General features: G+C 44.0%; 1 protein-coding gene across 1 annotated transcript in view; it reads right to left on the reverse strand.

Annotated features, from left to right (window-relative positions):
- The window catches only part of hsd17b2 (hydroxysteroid (17-beta) dehydrogenase 2), a 35,788-nt gene extending 16,499 nt beyond the window's left edge, over positions 1–19,289 (reverse strand). Inside the window, exons 1-2 of the mRNA XM_055648935.1 lie at positions 18,945–19,289; positions 4,704–4,916 (exon numbers count right to left, since the gene is read on the reverse strand). Of these exons, the coding sequence (XP_055504910.1) occupies positions 4,704–4,916; positions 18,945–19,251 (520 nt within the window). The 5' untranslated portion in view covers positions 19,252–19,289. The remainder of the gene's footprint in view (positions 1–4,703; positions 4,917–18,944) is intronic.
- Positions 19,290–20,839: the final 1,550 nt, after the last annotated feature.

Raw genomic sequence — 20,839 nt, forward strand, 5'->3', positions numbered from 1 at the left:
GAGGTAGTGATCATAATATGATTAGTTTTAATCTGCAATTTGAGAAGGAGAATGTTAAATCGGAAGTGGCAGTGATGCAGTTGAACAAAGGGGACAATGAAGGCATGAGAGGGGAGCTGGCCAAGGTAGACTGGAAAGGGATCCCAGCAGGAATGATGGTGGAACAGCAATGGCAGGAATTTTTGGGCATAATCCGGAAGACGCAGGATCATTTCATTCCTAAAAGGAAGAAAGATTCTAAGGGGAGTAGGAGGCAACCGTGGCAGACAAGAGAAGTTAGGGATAGAATAAAACTAAAAGAAAAGATGTATAACACAGCAAAGAGTAGCCGGAAGCCAGAGGATTGGGAAACTTTCATAGGACAACAGAAGGAAACAAAACGGGCAATACGGGCTGAAAAGATGAAGTATGAAGGGAAGCTGTCCAGGAATATAAAGAAGGACAGTAAAAGCTTCTTTAGATATGCTAAGGGAAAAAGAGTAGCAAAGTCAAATGTGGGTCCCTTGAAGGCAGACACGGGTGAAATTATTATGGGCAACAAGGAAATGGCAGAAGAGTTGAATAGGTACTTTGGATCTGTCTTCACTAAGGAAGACACAAACAATCTCCCAGATGTACTGGAGGACAGAGGATCTAAGGGGGTAGAGAAACTGAAAGAAATTTTCATTAGGCAAAAAATAGTATTGGGTAGGCTAATGGGACTGAACGATGATAAATCCCCTGGGCCAGATGGTCTGCATCCCAGGGTCCTCAGGGAGGTGGCTCTAGAAATAGTGGATGCATTGGTGATTATTTTCCAATGTTCAATAGATTCAGGATCAGTCCCTGTGGATTGGAGGATAGCTAATGTTTTCCCACTTTTCAAGAAAGGAGCGAGAGAGAAAACGGGGAATTACAGACCAGTAGCCTGACTTCGGTGGTGGGAAAATGTTGGAGTAAAATTAGTTTCTTGGGGTCCCTTTGCTAAATTCTAAAGCATTCCCAATGCTCAGGTTTACTGTTTATTCTGGCAACTTTATAAAGGTTTTCCTTACATTTAATATGACCTTTAATTTCTCCTGTAATCCATGGTTGGACCACATTTCGCATATTGTGCTTTTATGTTTTAAATATGCTTTAAATCTTGTACTATTTCTTTAGCTGCTAGCTATTGACTATCTACCATCATAAACACATTGAGTGTTGTCCATGTGGAATTTACATGTTCTCCCTGTGACCGCGTGGGTTTCCTCCAGGTCCTCCGGTTTCTTCCCATATCCTGAAGACATGGGTGGTTGTACGTTAATTGGCCTCTGTAAAATCAACCCTAGTGGCAGGGCATGGATGAGAATGTTGGATAACATAAAAAAACTAATGGAAAATGGTGATCAAAGTTTGGCGTGTACTCGGTGAACCAAAGGGCTTGTTTCCATGCTGTATCCTTAATCAAAATATTCAATCAATAATCTTTGAGGTAGTTTCCAAAATCCCATTGCCAAATGGTAGGGAATTGAAGAATACAGTTGAACAGAGGGATCTGGGTATAACCGTGCATAGTTCCTTGAAGGTGGAATCTCATATAGATAGGGTGGTAAAGAAAGCTTTTGGTATGCTAGCCTTTATAAATCAGAGCATTGAGTATAGAAGCTGGGATGTAATGTTAAAATTGTACAAGGCATTGGTGAGACCAAATCTGGAGTATGGGGTACAATTTTGGTCGCCAAATTATAGGAAGGATGTCAACAAAATAGAGAGAGTACAGAGGAGATTTACTAGAATGTTGCCTGGGTTTCAACAGCTAAGTTACAGAGATAGGTTGAATAAGTTAGGTCTTTATTCTCTGGAGCGCAGAAGGTTAAGGGGGGACCTGATAGAGGGCTTTAAAATGATGAGAGGGATAGACAGAGTTGATGTGGACAAGCTTTTCCCTTTGAGAATAGGGAAGATTCAAACAAGAGGACATGACTTCAGAATTAAGGGACAGAAGTTTAGGGGTAATATGAGGGGGAACTTCTTTACGCAGAGAGTGGTGGCGGTGTGGAATGAGCTCCCAGTGGAAGTGGTAGAGGCAGGTTCATTGGTATCATTTAAAAATAAATTGGATAGGCATATGGATGAGAAGGGAATGGAGGGTTATGGTACGAGTGCAGGCAGGTGGGACTAAGGGGAAAAAAATTTGTTCGGCATGGACTTGTAGGGCCGAGATGGCCTGTTTCCGTGCTGTAATTGTTATATGGTTATATGGTTAAACTAGCTTGCATTCATTCACAGTTTCTTTAGTTCACATCGAGCATCTGACTTCAGATTGAACTTAATGTTACATTGTAGCTTTTCCCTATAGATCCTTTGACCAACAACATTATTATTTAACCCTTCTCTGCTACCAAGTATAATATCTAAACTTGCCTGTACCTTAATTGGTTCCTCAAAATTTCATTTGGCTAGTCTATGCAAGGATAGATCCCGTGATATTATTATTCCTGTCACATATGTCTTTATGTATTCCCTGCCCTAAATCATAACCACTATTCCAAAGCCCACAGGACAAACAACAATGTTTTCTGTCTCCTGCTGCTTTCTGACTCCATCCCAATTCTTTGCGGGATGTTATTCCGCTTTCTACCGATGCAGAAGGGACTGCCTAGGTGAGGTCTGCAGTATGATTTTATCGGATTGTATGCAAAAACAAAGAATTTCACTGTACCTAGGTACAAGTGTATTGGAGGATAGCTAATGTTATCCCACTTATCAAGAAGAGCGAGAGAGAAAACGGGGAATTACAGACCAGTTAGCCTGACTTCGGTGGTGGGAAAGATGCTGGAGTCAATTATTAAAGAGGTAATAATGGGGCATTTGATAGCAGTAAAATGATTAGTCCAAGTCAACATGGATTTATGAAAGGGAAATCATGCTTGACTAATCTTCTGGATTTTTTTGAGGATGTGAAAAGTAAAATGGATGAAGGGGAGCCAGTGGATGTAGTGTATCTAGACTTTCAGAAAACCTTTGATAAGGCCCCGCACGAGAGACTGGTGACTAAAATTAGAGCACATGGTATTGGGGGTAGGGTGTTGACATGGATAGAAAATTGGTTGGCAGACTGGAAGCAAAGAGTAGGAGTGAACGGGTCCTTTTCAGAATGGCAGGCAGTGGCGAGTGGAGTGCCGCAAGGCTCGGTGTTGGGGCCGCAACTGTTTACCATATATATTAATGATTTGGAAGAAGGAATTAGGAGCAACACTAGCAAGTTTGCGGATGACACAAAGCTGGGTGGCAGTGTGAACTGTGAAGAGGATGTTAGGAGGTTGCAGGGTGACCTGGACAGGTTGAGTGAGTGGGCAGATGCGTGGCAGATGCAGTATAATATAGATAAATGTGAGGTTATCCACTTTGGTGGCAAAAACAAGGGGGCAGATTATTATCTCAATGGGGTTAGGTTAGGTTAGGTAAGGGGGAGATGCAGCGAGGCCTGGGTGTCCTTGTACACCGGTCACTGAAAGTTGGCTTACAGGCACAGCAGGCAGTGAAGAAAGCTAATGGAATGTTGGCCTTCATAACAAAAGGATTTCAGTATAGGAGTAGAGAGGTTCTTCTGCAGTTGTGTCGGGCTCTGGTGAGACCACATCTGGAGTATTGTGTACAGTTTTGGTCTCCTAATTTGAGGAAGGACATCCTTGTGATTGAGGCAGTGCAGCGTAGGTTCACGAGATTGATCCCTGGGATGGCGGGACTGTCATATGAGGAAAGATTGATAAGACTAGGCTTGTATTCACTGGAGTTTAGAAGGATGAGGGGGATCTTATAGAAACATATAAAATTATAAATGGACCGAACAAGCTAGATGCAGGAAAAATGTTCCCTATGTTGGGCGAGTCCAGAACCAGGGACTATGTTTCTATGGAACTACAAATTGAATGTGAAAGCATTTATTTTCATGAGGCCGTTAAAATATAAACTGAAGATAGACAGAAAATGCTGGAGTAACTCAGCGGGACAGGCAGCATCGCTAGACCGAAGGAATGGGTGTCGAGACCCTTCTTCAGAATGAGAGTCAGGCGAGAGGGAGACACAGAGATTCAAACTCCTCAGTACTTATGATCCTTCCACATCCAATCTACAATCCCACAATATGTAGTTCCATGTATTTCTTTCCAATCCAATTTTAAAATGTATCTGAAGGCAAGTGGGCAGTGGGCGGCACAGTGGCGCAGCGGTAGAATTGCTGCTTTACAGCCTTACAGCGCCAGAGCTGGGTTCAATCCTGACTACGGGTGCCGTCAGTGCCGGGTTTGCACATTCACCAGGTGTCCTGCTTGGGTTTTCTCCGGGATCACCGATTATCTCCTACACTCCAAAGAAGTACAGGTTTGTAGGTTAATTGGCTTGGCAAAATTGTCAATTGTCTGTAGAATGTGTAGGATAGTGTTCGTGGCGGGGATCGCTGGTCGGCGCTGACTCGGTGGGCCTGTTTCCGCGCTGTATCTCTCAACTAAACTAAAGCAAGTGCAAATCTCATGAACATGGTGACTTGGAACAAAGCCTGCATTAAAACTATGGAAATGCAGAGAAATGTTGAATTGTAGCCAAGTCAAGTCAAGCCAAGTCACGTTTATTTCTATAGCACATTTAAAAAACAGCTCTTGTTGGCCAAAGTGCTTTACATTGGTGGAGGTATTAGCACACAGTGACCAAACCCAGAATTTGCAAATATATTCGTCACTAACCTCGGTTCTTTAGCTGAGCTTTTACATGCTCAAAGGTTTCAGCTATCTGCTCCGAACTTGTAACATCCAGCTGGAGCACCGTGAGCCTGTCTGACCCACACATTTTCAGATCCTGAGCACCAGGCCCATCGAGGTACAGAACTCCAGCAAACACAGTGAAGCCCAGTTTATCGAGGTATTTTGCCAGTGCATGACCAAATCCAGAATCACATCCTGTTTTATGACAGAAACAAGGCATATTGTGAATTCTACAGGAAACAGGGCTTGTGCACTGGAGACACCAGCTTTCAGAAATAACATACAAGGGAAAAAAATGACTTCAAAAGGAAAAGTATCAGGAAAGCGTCGTCTGAGATGAATAACCAAGAGTGTCAGGAGTTATGGGGAGATGGCGGGAGAATGGATTAGGAGGGAGATATAGATCAGCCATGATTATAGACACAAAAAGCTGGAGTAAGTCAGCGGGACACACAGCATCTCTGGAGAGAAGGAATGGGTGACGTTTCGGGTCGAGACCCATCTTCAACCTGAAACGCCTGCCTGTCCTGCTGAGTTACTCCAGCTTTTTGTGTCCATTTTCAATTTAAACCAGCATCTGCAGTTCCTTCTTACACATTTCGAACAGCCATGATTGAATGGCGGAGTAGACTTGATGGGCCGAATGGCCTAATTCTGCTCCCAACACATGACCTTATGAGTAATTGTGACATTGAGTCTCGTTCAGAACATAGATACAATATCCTATATATTGGCAAGGAGGATTTCTTGATGAAAAATTCACAGAAACATTTTTATTGGGACAAAGGTTAATGTAATATTCCATCTCCAACCATACCCAATGTCTCTTGTTCAACTCTAGGCTTCATGTACACTTTCTGGACTTCACCGTGAGGTTTCATCCATAAACAGAATTCCACCTGTCCCAACAAAGATAGATTTAAAGCTTACCTGTAAAGATTTTTATAAATCTTTTAAAAATTGCAGATGCTAGAAATCTTCGGTAAAAATAGAAAACATTGGAAGTATTCAGCAATTCAAGCTCTGATGAAGGAAAATAGATATATGGAAACAAAAGCTGATGCATGCTCAACCTGTTTGTCTTGGAGATGTCGAGTCATAGAATCGAACAGCACAGAAACAGGACTTTAGGCCCAACTCATCCAAACTAACCATGATGCCCACCTAAACTAGTTTCATTTTCCCATGTTTGATCCATATTCCCTAAACCTTTCCTATCTACATACCTGTCCAAATGTCTTTTAAATGTTGTTACTGCATCTGCCTCAACCACTTCCACTGGCAGTTCGTTCCTTATGCATACCCATACTCTGTTGCAAAATTAAATCTTTCCCCCCTCACAAACCTATGCCCTCCAGTACTCAATTCCCCAACCCTGAGAAATAGGCATAACCCCCCATCTGTGCCCCTTAAGATTGTATACACTGCTAGAAGATCATCCCTCCAATGCTGAAAGAAACAAAGTCCTAGCCTGCCCATTCTCACTAGAACTTAATCCCTTGAATCCTGGCAACATCCTTGTAAATCATTTCTGCATTAATTCCAGCTTCATGGCATCGATGTTACTAAAAGTCTGATCTCGACCACTTCCTGTTGTTCTGTATATTGATTTTAGAAAAACGCTGCCACTTATGGCTGTGATTTTTGGCCATCTTACTCAGAGTCCCCCTCCGCTGTGCAGGACAAGAGGATTGTTCCCATCGATGAAAAATAAAAAAGTTATTAGTGTTTAAAAAAGGTTGAGATGCTCTCTCCTGAAGGTCAGGTCCCTTCCAGAGGGAAAAAACCCAGAAGTGTTGAGTGCCCCAGTCAGTCTCTGCATGATGGGGGAACGAGAGGGACACATCTCTCAGTCTGAGCTGTGAACAACACTGAAAACATGTCTACTAAACTGTGAGTGTGGTTTTACTGACCTTGAGTGCCCTTAATGTGGTTTGAAAGTGAAAATGTGGTTGATTTGAAAAAGCACAGCAAATGGTTGGCGGTGGTTGGTTTGAAATGGCAAATGATTAAAAGTCTAAACTTGACAACTTCCTGTTTGCACTGTATATTGATTTTAGATAAAATGCTGCCACTTACGGCTGTGATTGGCCATCTTACTGAGTCCCTGTCCGCTCATCAGGTGCAGAGGATTCTTGTGAGTGTGTTGTTTATGTGGTGTTTTGTGTGGTTTTATGGTGGTTTCTCCCTGCTTGAAATGTTACGAAACTGCACTTGAGTTTGGTGGCCTTGCCCCCTGCTTGAAGTGGTATGAAGCTGCACTTGAAATTGGTGGCCTTGCACTCTGCTTGGTGGCATGGAACTGCACTTGAATTTGGTGGCCTTGCACCATGCTTGAAGTGATATGAAACTACACTTGAGGTTGGTGTCCTTGAACCCTGCTTGAAGATGTATGAAACTGCACTTGAATTTGGTGGCCTTGCACCCTGCTTGGTGATATGAGAATGCACTTGAGTTTTGTGGACTTGCACCCTGCTTGAAGTGGAATGAAACCGCACTTGAATTTGGTGGCCTTGCCCCCTGCTTGAAATGGAATTTCCAGGAATAGCCGTGAGTGAGATGCCAGCACATCAGGCTTGAGTGACTGAGCTGTCGCCCCAAGAATCCATTTGGCCCACAATGTCCATACTAGCCCTCTGGAAACCAGTCCATTCAGCCAACAACACCCATACTAGCACTCCAGTAAGCCACCCCCCCCCCCCCTCACTGGCCACTAATATTTGAATTGGTGGAGAGGTGGAATATTGCATTGGGGGGCCAGCCCTCCCGTGTGAACATGGGACCCAATGGGTCCCACAAAGTCTAGCTTTTCCTAAAACTGATCACTATACCCCAAGTGTGGCCTCACTAATGCTTTGTACAACTTTAACATAACATCACAACTTCTATATTCAGTGCCCTTACTAGTGTTTTCATCACCCTGTCTACCTGTGAAATCACTTGTAAGGAAACTTTATTCAAGTCTGGAGAAGGGTCTCGACCCGAAACATCACCAATCCTTCGCTCCACAGATGCTGCCTCACCCGCTGATTTTCTCCAGCATTTTTGTTGACCTTCAAGGAAACTATGTGCTTGTAATCCTAGGTCCCTCTGCGTTCAACCCTTGAGTACCATTGGAAATATCTACGATTACAGACATAAGAAAGTAGCACTGTAACTTTCAACGTTCCGAGCCAGTTATTACTTTAGCCACTGCCACATGGAAGCTGTGGAACTGAGAACTAAAAATATATTAAAAACAGCGCCATGGTGTTAAAACAGCATTGCTGGTCACCGTAGAGCTGTTCATGAAAGCTACATAAATAATGTGAATTTCAATTGCAAGGCACCCAGTCATTATTGTACAGTTGATGAGTTGGTGTTTGGCTCATCAATCATTGGGTGTTATGTTTGGATATGAGAGGTCTGGCAGAATGCCTAAAGGGTTCCGATGAAGGATCTTTGACCCAAAACATTAACACTGTTTGAACATATGCTGCCTGACCTGCTGAGCATTTCCAGTATTTTACTGCTTTTTTTAGTTCAAAGCCCTCTCTTGTTCAAAGAACAGACATTACCAACTCGATGAGTTGACATTTCCCCTGATGCTGCGATTTTAAAAGTCTAACAACCAAAGTGCATTGTTTTTCCTCAGGGAGGCCTCTGAGCGTCTGCAGCCACCGATATGATCTTGCCGATATTCCATGATGGCTTTGCTGAGACTCTCTCAACTTCCAGGCTCCAGGATCATTCCTGGCTGTTCTTCTGATCTCGGCCACATTGCACTGTTTGCTGCTGAGCACTGCATTGGGGAAGTCACCCTCTCTCCCCACTCAATATGAGGAAAAAATAATCTACTTTCCCCTCAGGCCACAGAAGCAGGTACAGGGACTTGCCTGCAGTCCAGGCTTGTTCAAGAGCAAGCATTCAGACATTCCACTCATATCCTTTTCGAGACATCTCAGCAACCTATTGCTTGAGATTGAGATACATTTATTGGCACAGTAAGATGCTATGTTTTGCATACTTAGGCAAACAAAGTGTCGCCATGACAAAGTTCCAAAGTAGCGTTTTTGCCCCAATGGTTTCATCCCACCCCCATTAGTTCTGGACACCCCCCCATGCTGAGTCCAGTCCCCCCGCCCCCTTAGTTCTCTGCAGCCCTCCATTCCGGGTCCCCCTTTGTCCTCCTTGGCCTGTGGTCCTGGGCCTCTGGACTAGCTTGGCGGTGGCTCTGGAGCAGTGGTTCTTAACCTTTTTGGCATACATACGCGCATACACGAGCAAAATACTGTAAGTGGTATGTACCTTTGTTATTATGCCCCTGTCCCACTTAGGAAACCTGAACGGAGACCTCTGGAGACTATGCGCCCCACCCAAGGTTTCCGTGTGGTTCCCGGAGGTTTTTGTCAGTCTCCCTACCTGCTTCCACTACCGGCAACCACCTGCAACCTCCAGGAACTGCACGGAAACCTTGGGTGGGGCGCATAGTCTCCAGTGGTTTCCGTTCAGATTTCCTAAGTGGGACATGGGCATTAGGTTCCTAAACATGGGCCTAACAAATGGATATGTTATTTATGACCCCTTCATGTCCCCCGATAAAGCCCCAAATGAACCCCCCCATGGGATTCCTGACCCCCAGGTTACGAACCACTGCTCTGTTGGTTTATACAGTCTCTCTGTCCTATGCAGGTTTCTCTGAAACCTCTGGGAAGTTTCTCCCACCTTGCTACAATCATTGTACCATACGCTCACTCGACAGCCTTCCCTCGGAAGAATATTGTTTGTAAACTACCTTAAAACCTGACAGTACTGTGTGCTTTGAATGACAACAACTTGCAACACATCAATAGGGAACACTGGACTGCACGTTACAGTGTCTTCAGCACAACCTAACTACTGGAGATGCAGCAATACTGTCCTGGGGACCTTACAATTCAAATTCACACTCTTTATGTTGCTTTCACTTACAGCACTAGGGTGACCAGCAAATCTGTTTAAATATCATAAACAACTATGGGGCAATTTCTACTCTACAGCATAACACAAAATCTCATTCTATTCCAAGCATAAACATGCAATTAAATAAATGATTTGTATTCGTCTGATTGATAGTGCATTAAAGAAATAGACTCCTATTTAAGATGTTCTTAAAAAGAGACCACGGTTTCACTCAGCAATTAAGTAGAACCTTCCAGGATATCCCAAAGAACATTGACTGCATTGACTAATTGACTGCATTTTAATTGTAGATGTTTCTTTAGTTTTTTTAGTTTTAGAGATCGAGTGTGGACACAGGCCATTAGGCCCACTGGGTCCACGCCGACCAACGATCCACGCACATTAACACCATTCTACACCCACTAGGGACAATTTTTTCATTTACCAAGCCAATTAACCTACAAAGCTGTACGTCTTTAGAGTGTGGAAGGAAACTGAAGATCTCGGAGAAAACCCATGCAGGTCACGGGGAGAACGTACAAACTCCGTACAGACAGCACCCGTAGTCGGGATCGAACCCGGATCTCCTGTGCTGCATTCGCTTTAAGGCAGCAACTCTACCGCTGCGCCACTGTGTGGATAATTTCAGCAATCATAGTGTTGCCCAGACTTGAGGGCCTCAGTTATAGGGAAAGGCTATGACTTTATTCCTTGAATCCCAGGAGGCTGAGCGGTGATCTTATTGAGGTATATAAGATTAGATAGAGTGGAAGCACAGAGCCTTTTACCCAGAGTAGGGGAATCAACAACCAAAGGACAAAGACTTAAGGTGAGAGGAGAAAGATTTAATAGGAACTTGAGGGGCAACATTTTCACACAGATGGAGCTGGGTAGAAACATAGACAATAGGTGCAGGAGTAGGCCATTTGGCCCTTCGAGCCTGCACCGCCATTCAATATGATCATGGCTGATTATCCAACTCAGTATCCTGTACCTGCCTTCTCTCCATACCCCCTGATCCCTTTAGCCACAAGGGCCACATCTAACTCTCTCTTAAATATAGCCAATGAACTGGCCTCAACTACCTTCTGTGGCAGAGAATTCCACAGATTCACCACTCTCTGTGTGAAAAATGTTTTCCTCATCTTGGTCCTAAAGGATTTCCCCCTTATCCTTAAGCTGTGACCCCTTGTTCTGGACTTCCCCAACATCGGGAACGATCTACCTGCATCTAGCCTGTCCAACCCCTTAAGAATGTTATACGTTTCTATAAGATCCCCCTTCAATCTTCTAAATTCTAGCGAGTACAAGCCGAGTCTATCCAGTCCACTTTCATATGAAAGTCCTGACATCCCAGGAATCAGTCTGGTGAACCTTCTTTGTACTCCCTCTATGGCAAGAATGTCTTTCCTCAGATTAGGAGACCAAAACTGTACGCAATACTCCAGGTGTGGTCTCACCAAGACCCTGTACAACTGCAGTAGCACCTCCCTGCTCCTATACTCAAATCCTTTTGCTATGAATGCTAACATACCATTCGCTTTCTTCACTGCCTGCTGTACCTGCATGCCTACTTTCAATGACTGGTGTACCGTGACACCCAGGTCTCGTTGCATCTCCCCTTTTCCTTATCGGCAACTATTCAGATAACGGTCTGCTTTCCTGTTTTTGCCACCAAAGTGGATAACCTCACATTTATCCACATTATACTGCATCTGCCATGCATTTGACCACTCACCCAACCTATCCAAGTCACCTTGCAGCCTCCTAGCATCCTCCTCACAGATAACACTGCCCCCCCCCCCACCCAGCTTCGTGTCATCCGCAAACGTGGAGATGTTGCATTCAATTCCCTCGTCCAGATCATTAATATATATTGTAAATAGCTGGGGTCCCAGCACTGAGCCTGGCGGTACCCCACTAGTCACTGCCTGCCATTCTGAAGAGGACCCGTTTACTCCTACTCTTTGCTTCCTGTCTGCCAGCCAGTTCTCTATCCACATCAATACTGAACCCCCAATACTGTGTGCTTTAAGTTTGCATACTAATCTCTTATGTGGGACCTTGTTGAAAGCCTTCTGAAAGTCCAGATATAACACATACACTGGTTCACCCTTATCCACTCTACTAGTTACATCCTCGAAAAATTCTATAAGATTCGTCAGACATGATTTACCTTTCATAAATCCATGCTGACTTTGTCCAATGATTTCACCACTTTACAAATGTGCTGCTATCCCATCTTTAATAACTAGCATTTTCCCCACTGCCGATATTAGACTAACTGGTCTGTAATTCCCTGTTTTCTCTCTCCCTCCCTTTTTAAAAAGTGGGGTTACATTAGCTACCCTCTAATCCTCAGGAACTTCAGATCTCCAGAATCTAAAGAGTTTTGAAAAATTATCATTAATGCATCCACTCTTTTTGGGGCTACTTCCTTAAGTACTCTGGGATGCAGCCTATCTGGCCCTGGGGATTTATCGGCCTTAAATCCATTCAATTTACCCAACACCACTTCCCGACTAACCTGGATTTCACTCAGTTCCTCCATCTCATTTGACCCCCGGTCCCCTGCTATTTCCGGCAGATTATTTCCTGCAGAACACTGAGGAAGGTCCATCTGTCTGCTAAACTGCTGGAGTCTTTCTACCTCTGTTCGGTAGAAAGCATACTGACTTACTGCATAACTGCCTGGTTTGGGAACTGTTCAGCAGCTGACACAGCAGCTCTCCAGAGGGTGATAAAAACTGCCCAGAGTATCATTGGACTCCCCCTGCCCCCTCTGGAGGACATTTACCACTCCAGATGCCGCAGCAGGACCTGTAATATCGTGAAAGACATTACACATCCTCGTCACCACCTTTTCACACTGCTGCCCTCAGTGAAAAGGTGCAGGTCGCTAAAGTCACGCATTGCCAGACTCAAGAACAGCTTTTACCCATCAGCAATCTTGGAACGGAACTCAGGAGCGGGTTATGGGGAAGGAGGGGGGAGGGGGGGGGGGAGGGGGGGGGAGACAGTGTTAATTTATGTAAATGTGTATCCATGGGTGGGTTTGGGGAGGGAGGGAGGGAGTGTAAAAAGTATGAGTATGTGAATGTTTGAAGTTCTTTTAAATGGAGAGACACAGTAATCTCGTTGTATGTGACACATGCAATGAAAATAAAGCATTCTGATTCTGATTCTGATTTATGTCTTCCTTAGTGAAGACAGAATCAAAGTAGTTATTCAATTGGTCTGCCATGTCCTTGTTCCCCATGATCAATTCACCTGGTTCTGACTGCAAGGGACATACAATTTGTTTTAACTAATCTTTTTCTCTTCACATATCTATAAAAACTTTTGCAGTGAGTTTTTATGTTCCCTGCCAGTTTTCTTTCATAATCTATTTTCCCTTTCCTAATTAAGCCCTTTGTCCTCTGCTGGACTCTGAATTTCTCCCTGTCCTCTGGTAGGCTGCTTTCCCTTGTTATCCACAGATGCACTACCTTCCCTAATTTATTATTTTGCCAAACTGGGATGAACAATTGTTGTAGTTCATCCATGCAGTCTTTAAATGCCTTCCATTGCATATCCACTGTCAACCCTTTAAGAATCAATTGCCAGTCTATCTTGGCCAGTTCACGTCTCATACCCTCAAAGTTACCTTACTTTAAGTTCAGAACCATTGTTTCTGAATTAATTATGTCACTCTCCATCCTAATGAAGAACTCAACCATATTATGGTCACTCTTGCGCAAGGGGCCATGCACAAGACTGCTAACTAACCCTTCCTCATTACTCAAAACCCAGTCTAGAATAGCCTGTTCTCTCGTTGGTTCCTCTACATGTTGGTTTGGAAAACTATCCCGCATACATTCCAAGAAATCCTTTTCCTCAGCACCCCTGCCAATTTGATTCACCCAATCTATATGTAGATTGAAGTTACCCATTATAACTGTTTTACCTTTGTTGCAAGCATTTCTAATTTCCTGTTTGATGCCATCCCCAACTCCACTACTACTGTTAGGTGGCCTGTACACAACTCCCACTAGCGTTTTCTGCCCCTTAGAGTTTCGCAGCTCTACCCATATCGATTCCACATCCTCCAAGCTAATGTCCTTCCTTTCTATTGCGTTAATCTCCTCTCTAACCAGCAACGCTACCCCACCTCCTTTTCCTTTCTGTCTATCCCTCCTGAATATTGAATATCCCTGGAGGTTCAGCTCCCAGCCTTAGTCACCCTGGAGCCATGTCTCCGTGATCCCAACTACATCATATTCATTAATAACTATCTGCACATTCAACTCATCCACATTACGAATGCTCCTTGCATTGAGACACAAAGCCTTCAGGCTTGTTTTTACAACACTCTTACCTATTATACAATTATGTTGAAAAGTGGCCCTTTTTGAATTTTGCCCTGGATTTGTCTGCCTGCCACTTTTACTTTTCACCTTGCTACCTGTTGCTTCTACCCTCAATTTACACCCCACTGTCTCTCTGCTCACACATTTAAGAAACCCACCACCTCTTATTCTGTTTATTATATTTTTCTTCTTTCTCCCCTACATGTTGGGTCTGAGTGCTTCCCTTCTCTGCCTCCTGCCTCACACACTGTCTACTAGCTTTCTCTATTTGAGTCCCCCCCCCCCCCAACCATTCTAGTTTAAAGTCTCTCCAGTAGCCTTTGCAAATCTCCCCGCCAGGATATTGGTTCCCCTCGGGTTCAAGTGCAACCCATCCCTATAAGGATGAGCTGCTAGAGGAGGTGGTTGAGGCAGGTACAATAAATAATATTCAAAAGACATTTGACGAGTACATGGAAGTTGTACATGGAAGAGACACCCCTTATCACTGTGCCACTCATTTCTAGCACTTGCCTGCCGTTATTTTGGATGTTCCTGAAGTGGGAACCAGATCCATTACCTGTAGGTTTCCGTTTAACAATCATAATGTTAGGGATTCTGAGCACATCCATTTACGTTAGCTGAACTATGTCGCTGTCCAAATGAAATAGCTGAAATTTGTACAGCTGAATCAGGTTGTGGCCACGTTGTGTTTTGTTGTTTCACTGATATCCCTGCTCAGTAAGTAGCCCCTTGACAACTTCCATAACTGCAACTTAATCATTAATTTATCATGACAGTTGGCAGCAGTCAACTGAAAATTAAATAACGCAAATTAAACTGTCTCATTAGTAACACTTGCTTTGGTCCCCATCTGTTGAGAAAGATTCTGCACAAACCGTAAGAATGGCATCAGCTCATTTCACATTTCACCAACTCTTCTCTTGTACCAGAAATGCCCATCTCCCACCAACACCCATCTCCCTACCTCCATCCTACCACATCAGATAGCCAGAGTTTAGCTAATGGTAACATTCATATCTTTCAGACAATGGTGTAATGGTTACAAGGTTTCAGGAACCCAATTAAGTTCCAAATTTTGGAATTGGACAATGAATGAGAAAACATTACCCTCTCTGGTAGAATTTGGGCATCAATGCAGTGCTTAAGTGAGTTAAGTACTTTAAGAACTGAACATAGCATTTAGTGTAACTTAAAACATGTTTGTATCTATATACAATGATGCTATTAGTTTAGTTGAGTATCGTTAATAAAGGATGGTTTGATTGTAGCTCCACCTCTGTTATTTGCCTTCATAATTAGCAATATGACAAGTGGCATACTGGCACAGTGCCATAGAATAAGATCTTCAGGCAGTGAGTGAAATAGTGGTAATATCCAGGATTTAAGGAGCTTCTTAAAGGAAGATAATTAGGCAGATAAGTAAAGAGGTTTAGGAAGAGAGAACCAGAGTTTATGTCCTCACCTCACAAAGCTTTGCCATCAATTATGTTATGATTTAATTTGTGGAATTTAAGAAGTTAGACCAAAGAATCACAGCCATCCTGGAGAGATGAAGGACTAGATGTGACTGAGCAGAGAGGGGTGAGTCCATGGGGGAAATCTTCTTTTGTGTGGCGTGCACAGCCTAAAGTTGTAGGACAACTTGTTCTATTTGATCTTCTGTTTGTGCACGTTGAGTTGATTGCATTAGTCGAAACAGGGCGGACCACATGAAGGTTGCAATCTTCCACCCCAGTCCATGGGGGATAAAAATGTTTGACTTTTAGACAATGGAATCGATTAGTGACAATGGTTTTGCAAGATTATGGCACCAATTGATTATGCCAATTATAGTGCATTCTGTGAGATGCCTTGATTCAATATGCAGAAGTAAGAATTTCATTGTTCTATCTGGAACATGTGTCAATAAAACACTCCTGACTCTTGACCCTTGATTCATTCCCAAAAGGCTAGAAAGAAATCCTTTAAAAAAATCTCTTCCTGAAAATACACAAACTGGATTTTTTTTTTATAAAGCAGTTTACCAGTAATGACACTTATCATGATATCAGTTTTACTGCAATTAAATTTTAGCATTAACTGATCCTTGCATTCAAAAACGTTTTTTACTCTGACCAACCTTTCAATCACTTCGGTCCTGAGATCGTCCCAAGATGGCAAGAGTACGGAAATTAAAGGGTAATAGTAGAATACTTTAGCATCACCTTAGTGAAAATTAACTCCATGGTTTTATCTCGATTTATGTTTAACTTCATCTCACACCAATGCCCTCCTGGAATTCTTCTCCCAAACCTACTGCTCCCAGTCCAGAAAACTTAAATGCCTGTGGAGTATTTCTTTTTTTCTCGCAATGCATTATCTGTCATTAGTTTGGAAAGGATGAATTAGAGATTCACCAGCATGTCACCAAGGTTTTCAGACGGGTGTTTTGGGAGAGGTTGGATGAGGTGGAATGTTTTTCTTTGGAGCGTAGGCTGAGAGGTGACCAAATGGAGGTGTACAGATCATGAAGGACATGTATAACGTGAACGCTTATAATCTTATTCCCAGGGTGAAGGATTCTAAAACTAGAAGGCATAGGCTAAGGTGAGAGATTTCAGAGGAACCTCAGGGACAACTTTTTTCATACAGAAGGTAGCCCATAACTGGAATGAGCTGCCTGAAGAAGCTCTAGAAATGCAGGCAAAGAAGGCTAGCCGAATACATAAACTTCCGCAAGAAGCAGTTACTTTGAGTTGAGATTTATATTTAAAAGATGTTATTTAACAAGCTTGATATGAAAACATTTAAGCAAGCAATACTCCATCTGCCATTCAAGAAATAAGCTATGGTCACACATTGCTGCAAACTATTTAAGTGTCAAGGGTAGATTGCGGTACAATGCACAGATGCAGATTTCCAAACCACATCCAGCTAGTACCGAAGATAGACACAACATGTTGGAATCACTCAGTGGGTTAGACAGCATCTCTGGATGGGTGGAGACCCGATACATCAGCCATTCCTTCTATCCAGAGAGACTGCCTGTCCAGTTGAGTTACACCAGCATTTTGTGTCTATCTTCGGTGTAAACTAATATCTGCAGTTCCTTCCTACACATTTTGCCAGCTATGGTAGTGAAGTGTGATTTCTGATAACAGACACGCTAAAAATAAAATAAAATCATAAGGAACATTACATTTGAGTGCTTTGAGAATGCAGCTTTTCATTAAATTGTACATATTTTTGGTGTTGCAAACTTAAAGTGGGGGAGGTGGTCTACTGGAATTATGCTCAGTAATCAGATCAAGATGCGTCTCTCGACAGAGAGTTAGTTTAACAGGGAACAAAAGCAAGGACCATCTGTATCCAGACTTCCCTGCTACATTTGTGACAAAGAGTGGTAGTCAAGTAGCTAATTCCACCTTGGATATAGTTAAATGATTATTGTATCATCAATTGAAAACATATATGTCTATCTCTTAAGCCTCCAAATGCATTGATCAGTGACAAAGACCTGGGGCACTGATATAAACCTCTGAAATTTCCACAGGCTCTGAGAGTACAAATTGTAGCAGACTCCATTTTTATTCTATAATTTAGAAACATAGAAAATAGGTGCAGGAGTAGGTCGGCTGTTCACTTCCGCTGTTTTCTACCTTCAGTTCCCTCTTGTAATTACCTATTCAATATGATCATGGCTGATCAGCCAAAATCAGTACTCCGTGTTTCCCCATTCACTTACATGTACCGATGTGACATATGTCCTCCAGTTAAAATTTTCGGTCACGTGAGGGGGGGGATCTACGCTCATTTGACATTTAGTGAAATCACCCTATATCTAACTCTCTCTTGAATTTAAATATTTAACATAAATTTATTTTGACTGTAAACAAAACCTAGTCCTTTGCTTTTACATTTTATCCCAGTTGCTCAGTAGTAAATAAAAACGCACATGTTTACCTAAATTGGAAAAATAAAAAGTAGTCAGTTTATAATGCGGGAAACTGTTTACACATAATACATATTTCGTTTAGTTCAGAGATAGAGCACGGAAATAGGATCTTCAGCCCACGTACGCTAACATTATCCTACACACTGGGAATCATTTCCAAATTTTACCAAAGCCAATTAACTTACAAACCTATACATCTTTGGAATATGGGAGGAAACCCGAGCTCCTGCTTGAAACCAGAGCTACCGGAGAAAAAACCCACGCGGTCACGGGGAGAACATACAAACTACAGACAGCACCTAGAGTCAGGGTGGAATCCAGGTCTCTGGCGTTGTAAAAAAAACTCCGCCCCTGCGCCACCGTGCCACCCTGTTTCTTTTCCAATGTGTGTTTACATTGTCACGCGTCCAAAGTGCAAACGCACAGTGAAATTCTTCTCTTACAAACATTCCCGTCTAGTATTGACACACCTAAGCACACCCTCCATGAGCAAATTGTCGAGAAATAGTCAACTGATACCGCACGCACGCTACGGATTGAAGGAATGAAAAATCAAAAAATAGTTGAAAATAAAGATACGGATGAAGACTTTGCAATCACACTTTAGAGGTAGATGGAACAGAAATGTAAAAGACAAGATGCCGAGAAGATGACAGGAATGTACAGGCATTACAGGGTCTGTGGCTGGGAGACATCTCCACGAGTCTTCACTGTGTTCTCAGCTTGGCCGAATGTGGAGACATCGTTTAAATCAACAGCTAAATAATGTAAAAGGGGAAACAAAATCCCGTGCATGTCAGTGATCACAGAGCGCTCTTGTATCAGGGTTGCGCTCGCCCTTCAGTCGCGCTAACTGCAGGCGCCGACAGAAAGTTTGGTGCTGCCTGTCCCGCCGAGTTACACATTTTGTGTCTATGTTCGGTGTAACCCAGCATCTGCAGCTCCTACCCACACGGAGAGTTAGTTTGTGGGTTGTTCTGCAGCAGAGTGGCGCGGCTGCGGACGGGCACAGCTTACCTGTGATGAGGATGGCTTTGCCCTGGACGGGCAGCAGCTGGGGCACGGGCAGCCGGCTGTAGGCGAGCAGACAGGCGAGGGAGAAGAGGCAGAGGCCGGGGTAGCCGGGCATGGCCACGGAGCAGAGCGGCTGGCTGAAGAGGGCCAGCAGCAGCCGCAGCGCAGCCGCCAGCCCCGGCTCCAGCTCCTGCCTCAGCAGCAAGCGCAGCACCGCGCCGCCCAACGCCACCGCCACCGCGCTGTAGAGCAGCGGCAACACCATGCCCCCTGTCCCCTGCGCGTCATCCCCTTCCCCGCTTAACTCCATCTCTCCCTCTCTCCTCTCCTCTTCCCTCTCTCGCTGCCTGTCGCCTTTCTCGCTGCCTGTCGCCTTTCCTTTCCTCTCTCTCACTCCTCTTTTCTCTTCCTTCCCTTTCCTCTCTCACTCCTTCACTCTCTCCCTCCCTCTTGCTTTACCTCCCCCTCACTCCTTCACACTTTCCTTCACCTTTCCTCCCCTCTCTCACTCCTTCCTTCCCTCTCTCTCCCTTCCTTTCGTCTTTCCTTCCCTCTCTCCGTTTCTTTTGCCTTTCCTTCTCTCCTTCCCTCCTTCTCTTCGCTCTTCCTACACTCTCCCTTTTCTTTTCCCGCTCTCTATTACCTCCTTCTCTTCTCTCCCTTTGTCTCTGCTTCTCTCCTTGCCTCTCTTTCTTCCTTCCCCCCCTTCCCTGGCCCCTCTCCCTCCCCCTCCCACCGCTATACTTCCCCTCTCCACAGACCCCGTCAGTCAGAAGTACAAAACAACGCGGCGCTCGCAGTCCCCACAACTACCCTCAGCAACAACCCTCTCCTCTCCCCACTCTCTTGTCACCGCCTGCTGCTTCTCCGCAAATCGCTGGTTGCATCGGTAGGGTGAGATATACCAGAGATAAAAACACACGCCCAGAGAAACAATGTCAATTATCTCTCCTGGCCTGCTAATGGCTCCACGTTGTCAATGCCGTTGAAAGCATGTGAGAAGGGCAAACAGTCAGGAACACACCCAAATTCGTGACTCTGGGACAGAGAGTGGCCTTTCTGGTGATCGGGCCAAGTTTAACTACACATGAGTCACAGGGGCGTTAAGTCCAACACCATCGGGGGCAGCTACTCTCCTGTAACTAATGGGTTCGTGAAACGTCAAGGATACAATATACATCAATGGTTTATGATGTATATTATATCATATCTGGATGGCAGTGTGAACTGTGAGGAGGATGCTATGAGAATGCAGGGTGACTTGGACAGGTTGGGGGAGTGGGCAGATGCATGGCAGATGAAGTTTAATGCGGATAAATGTGAGGTTATCCACTTTGGTAGCAAAAACAGGAAGGCAGATTACTATCTAAACGGCGTCAATTTGGGAAAAGAGGAAGTACAACGGGATCTGTGGTCCTTGTACATCAGTCTATGAAAGTAAGCATGCAGATACAGCAGGTAGTGAAGAAACCGAATGGCATGTTGGCCTTTATAACAAAAGGAATCGAATATAGGAGCAAAGAGGTCCTTCTGAAGTTGTACAGAGCCCTAGTGAGACCACACCTGGAGTATTGTATGCAGTTTTGGTCCCCTAATTTGCGGAAGGACATTCTTGCTATTGAGGGAGTGCAGCGAAGGTTTACAAGGTTAATTCCTGGGATGGGGGGACTGTCAGATGCTGAGAGAATAGAGCAGCTGGGCTTGTACACTCTGTAGTTTAGAAAGGATGAGAGGGTATCTCATAGAAACATATAAGATTGTTAAGGGCTTGGACACGCTAGAGGCAGGAAACATGTTCCCGATATTGGGGGTCCAGAACCAAGGGCCACAGTTTAAGAATAAGGAGTAAGCCATTTAGAATGGAGATGAGGAAACACTTTTTCTCACAGAGAGTGGTG

Source organism: Leucoraja erinacea, chromosome 17 (genome assembly GCF_028641065.1).
Source record: "Leucoraja erinacea ecotype New England chromosome 17, Leri_hhj_1, whole genome shotgun sequence".
In the NCBI taxonomy this organism is placed as follows: domain Eukaryota; kingdom Metazoa; phylum Chordata; class Chondrichthyes; order Rajiformes; family Rajidae; genus Leucoraja; species Leucoraja erinaceus.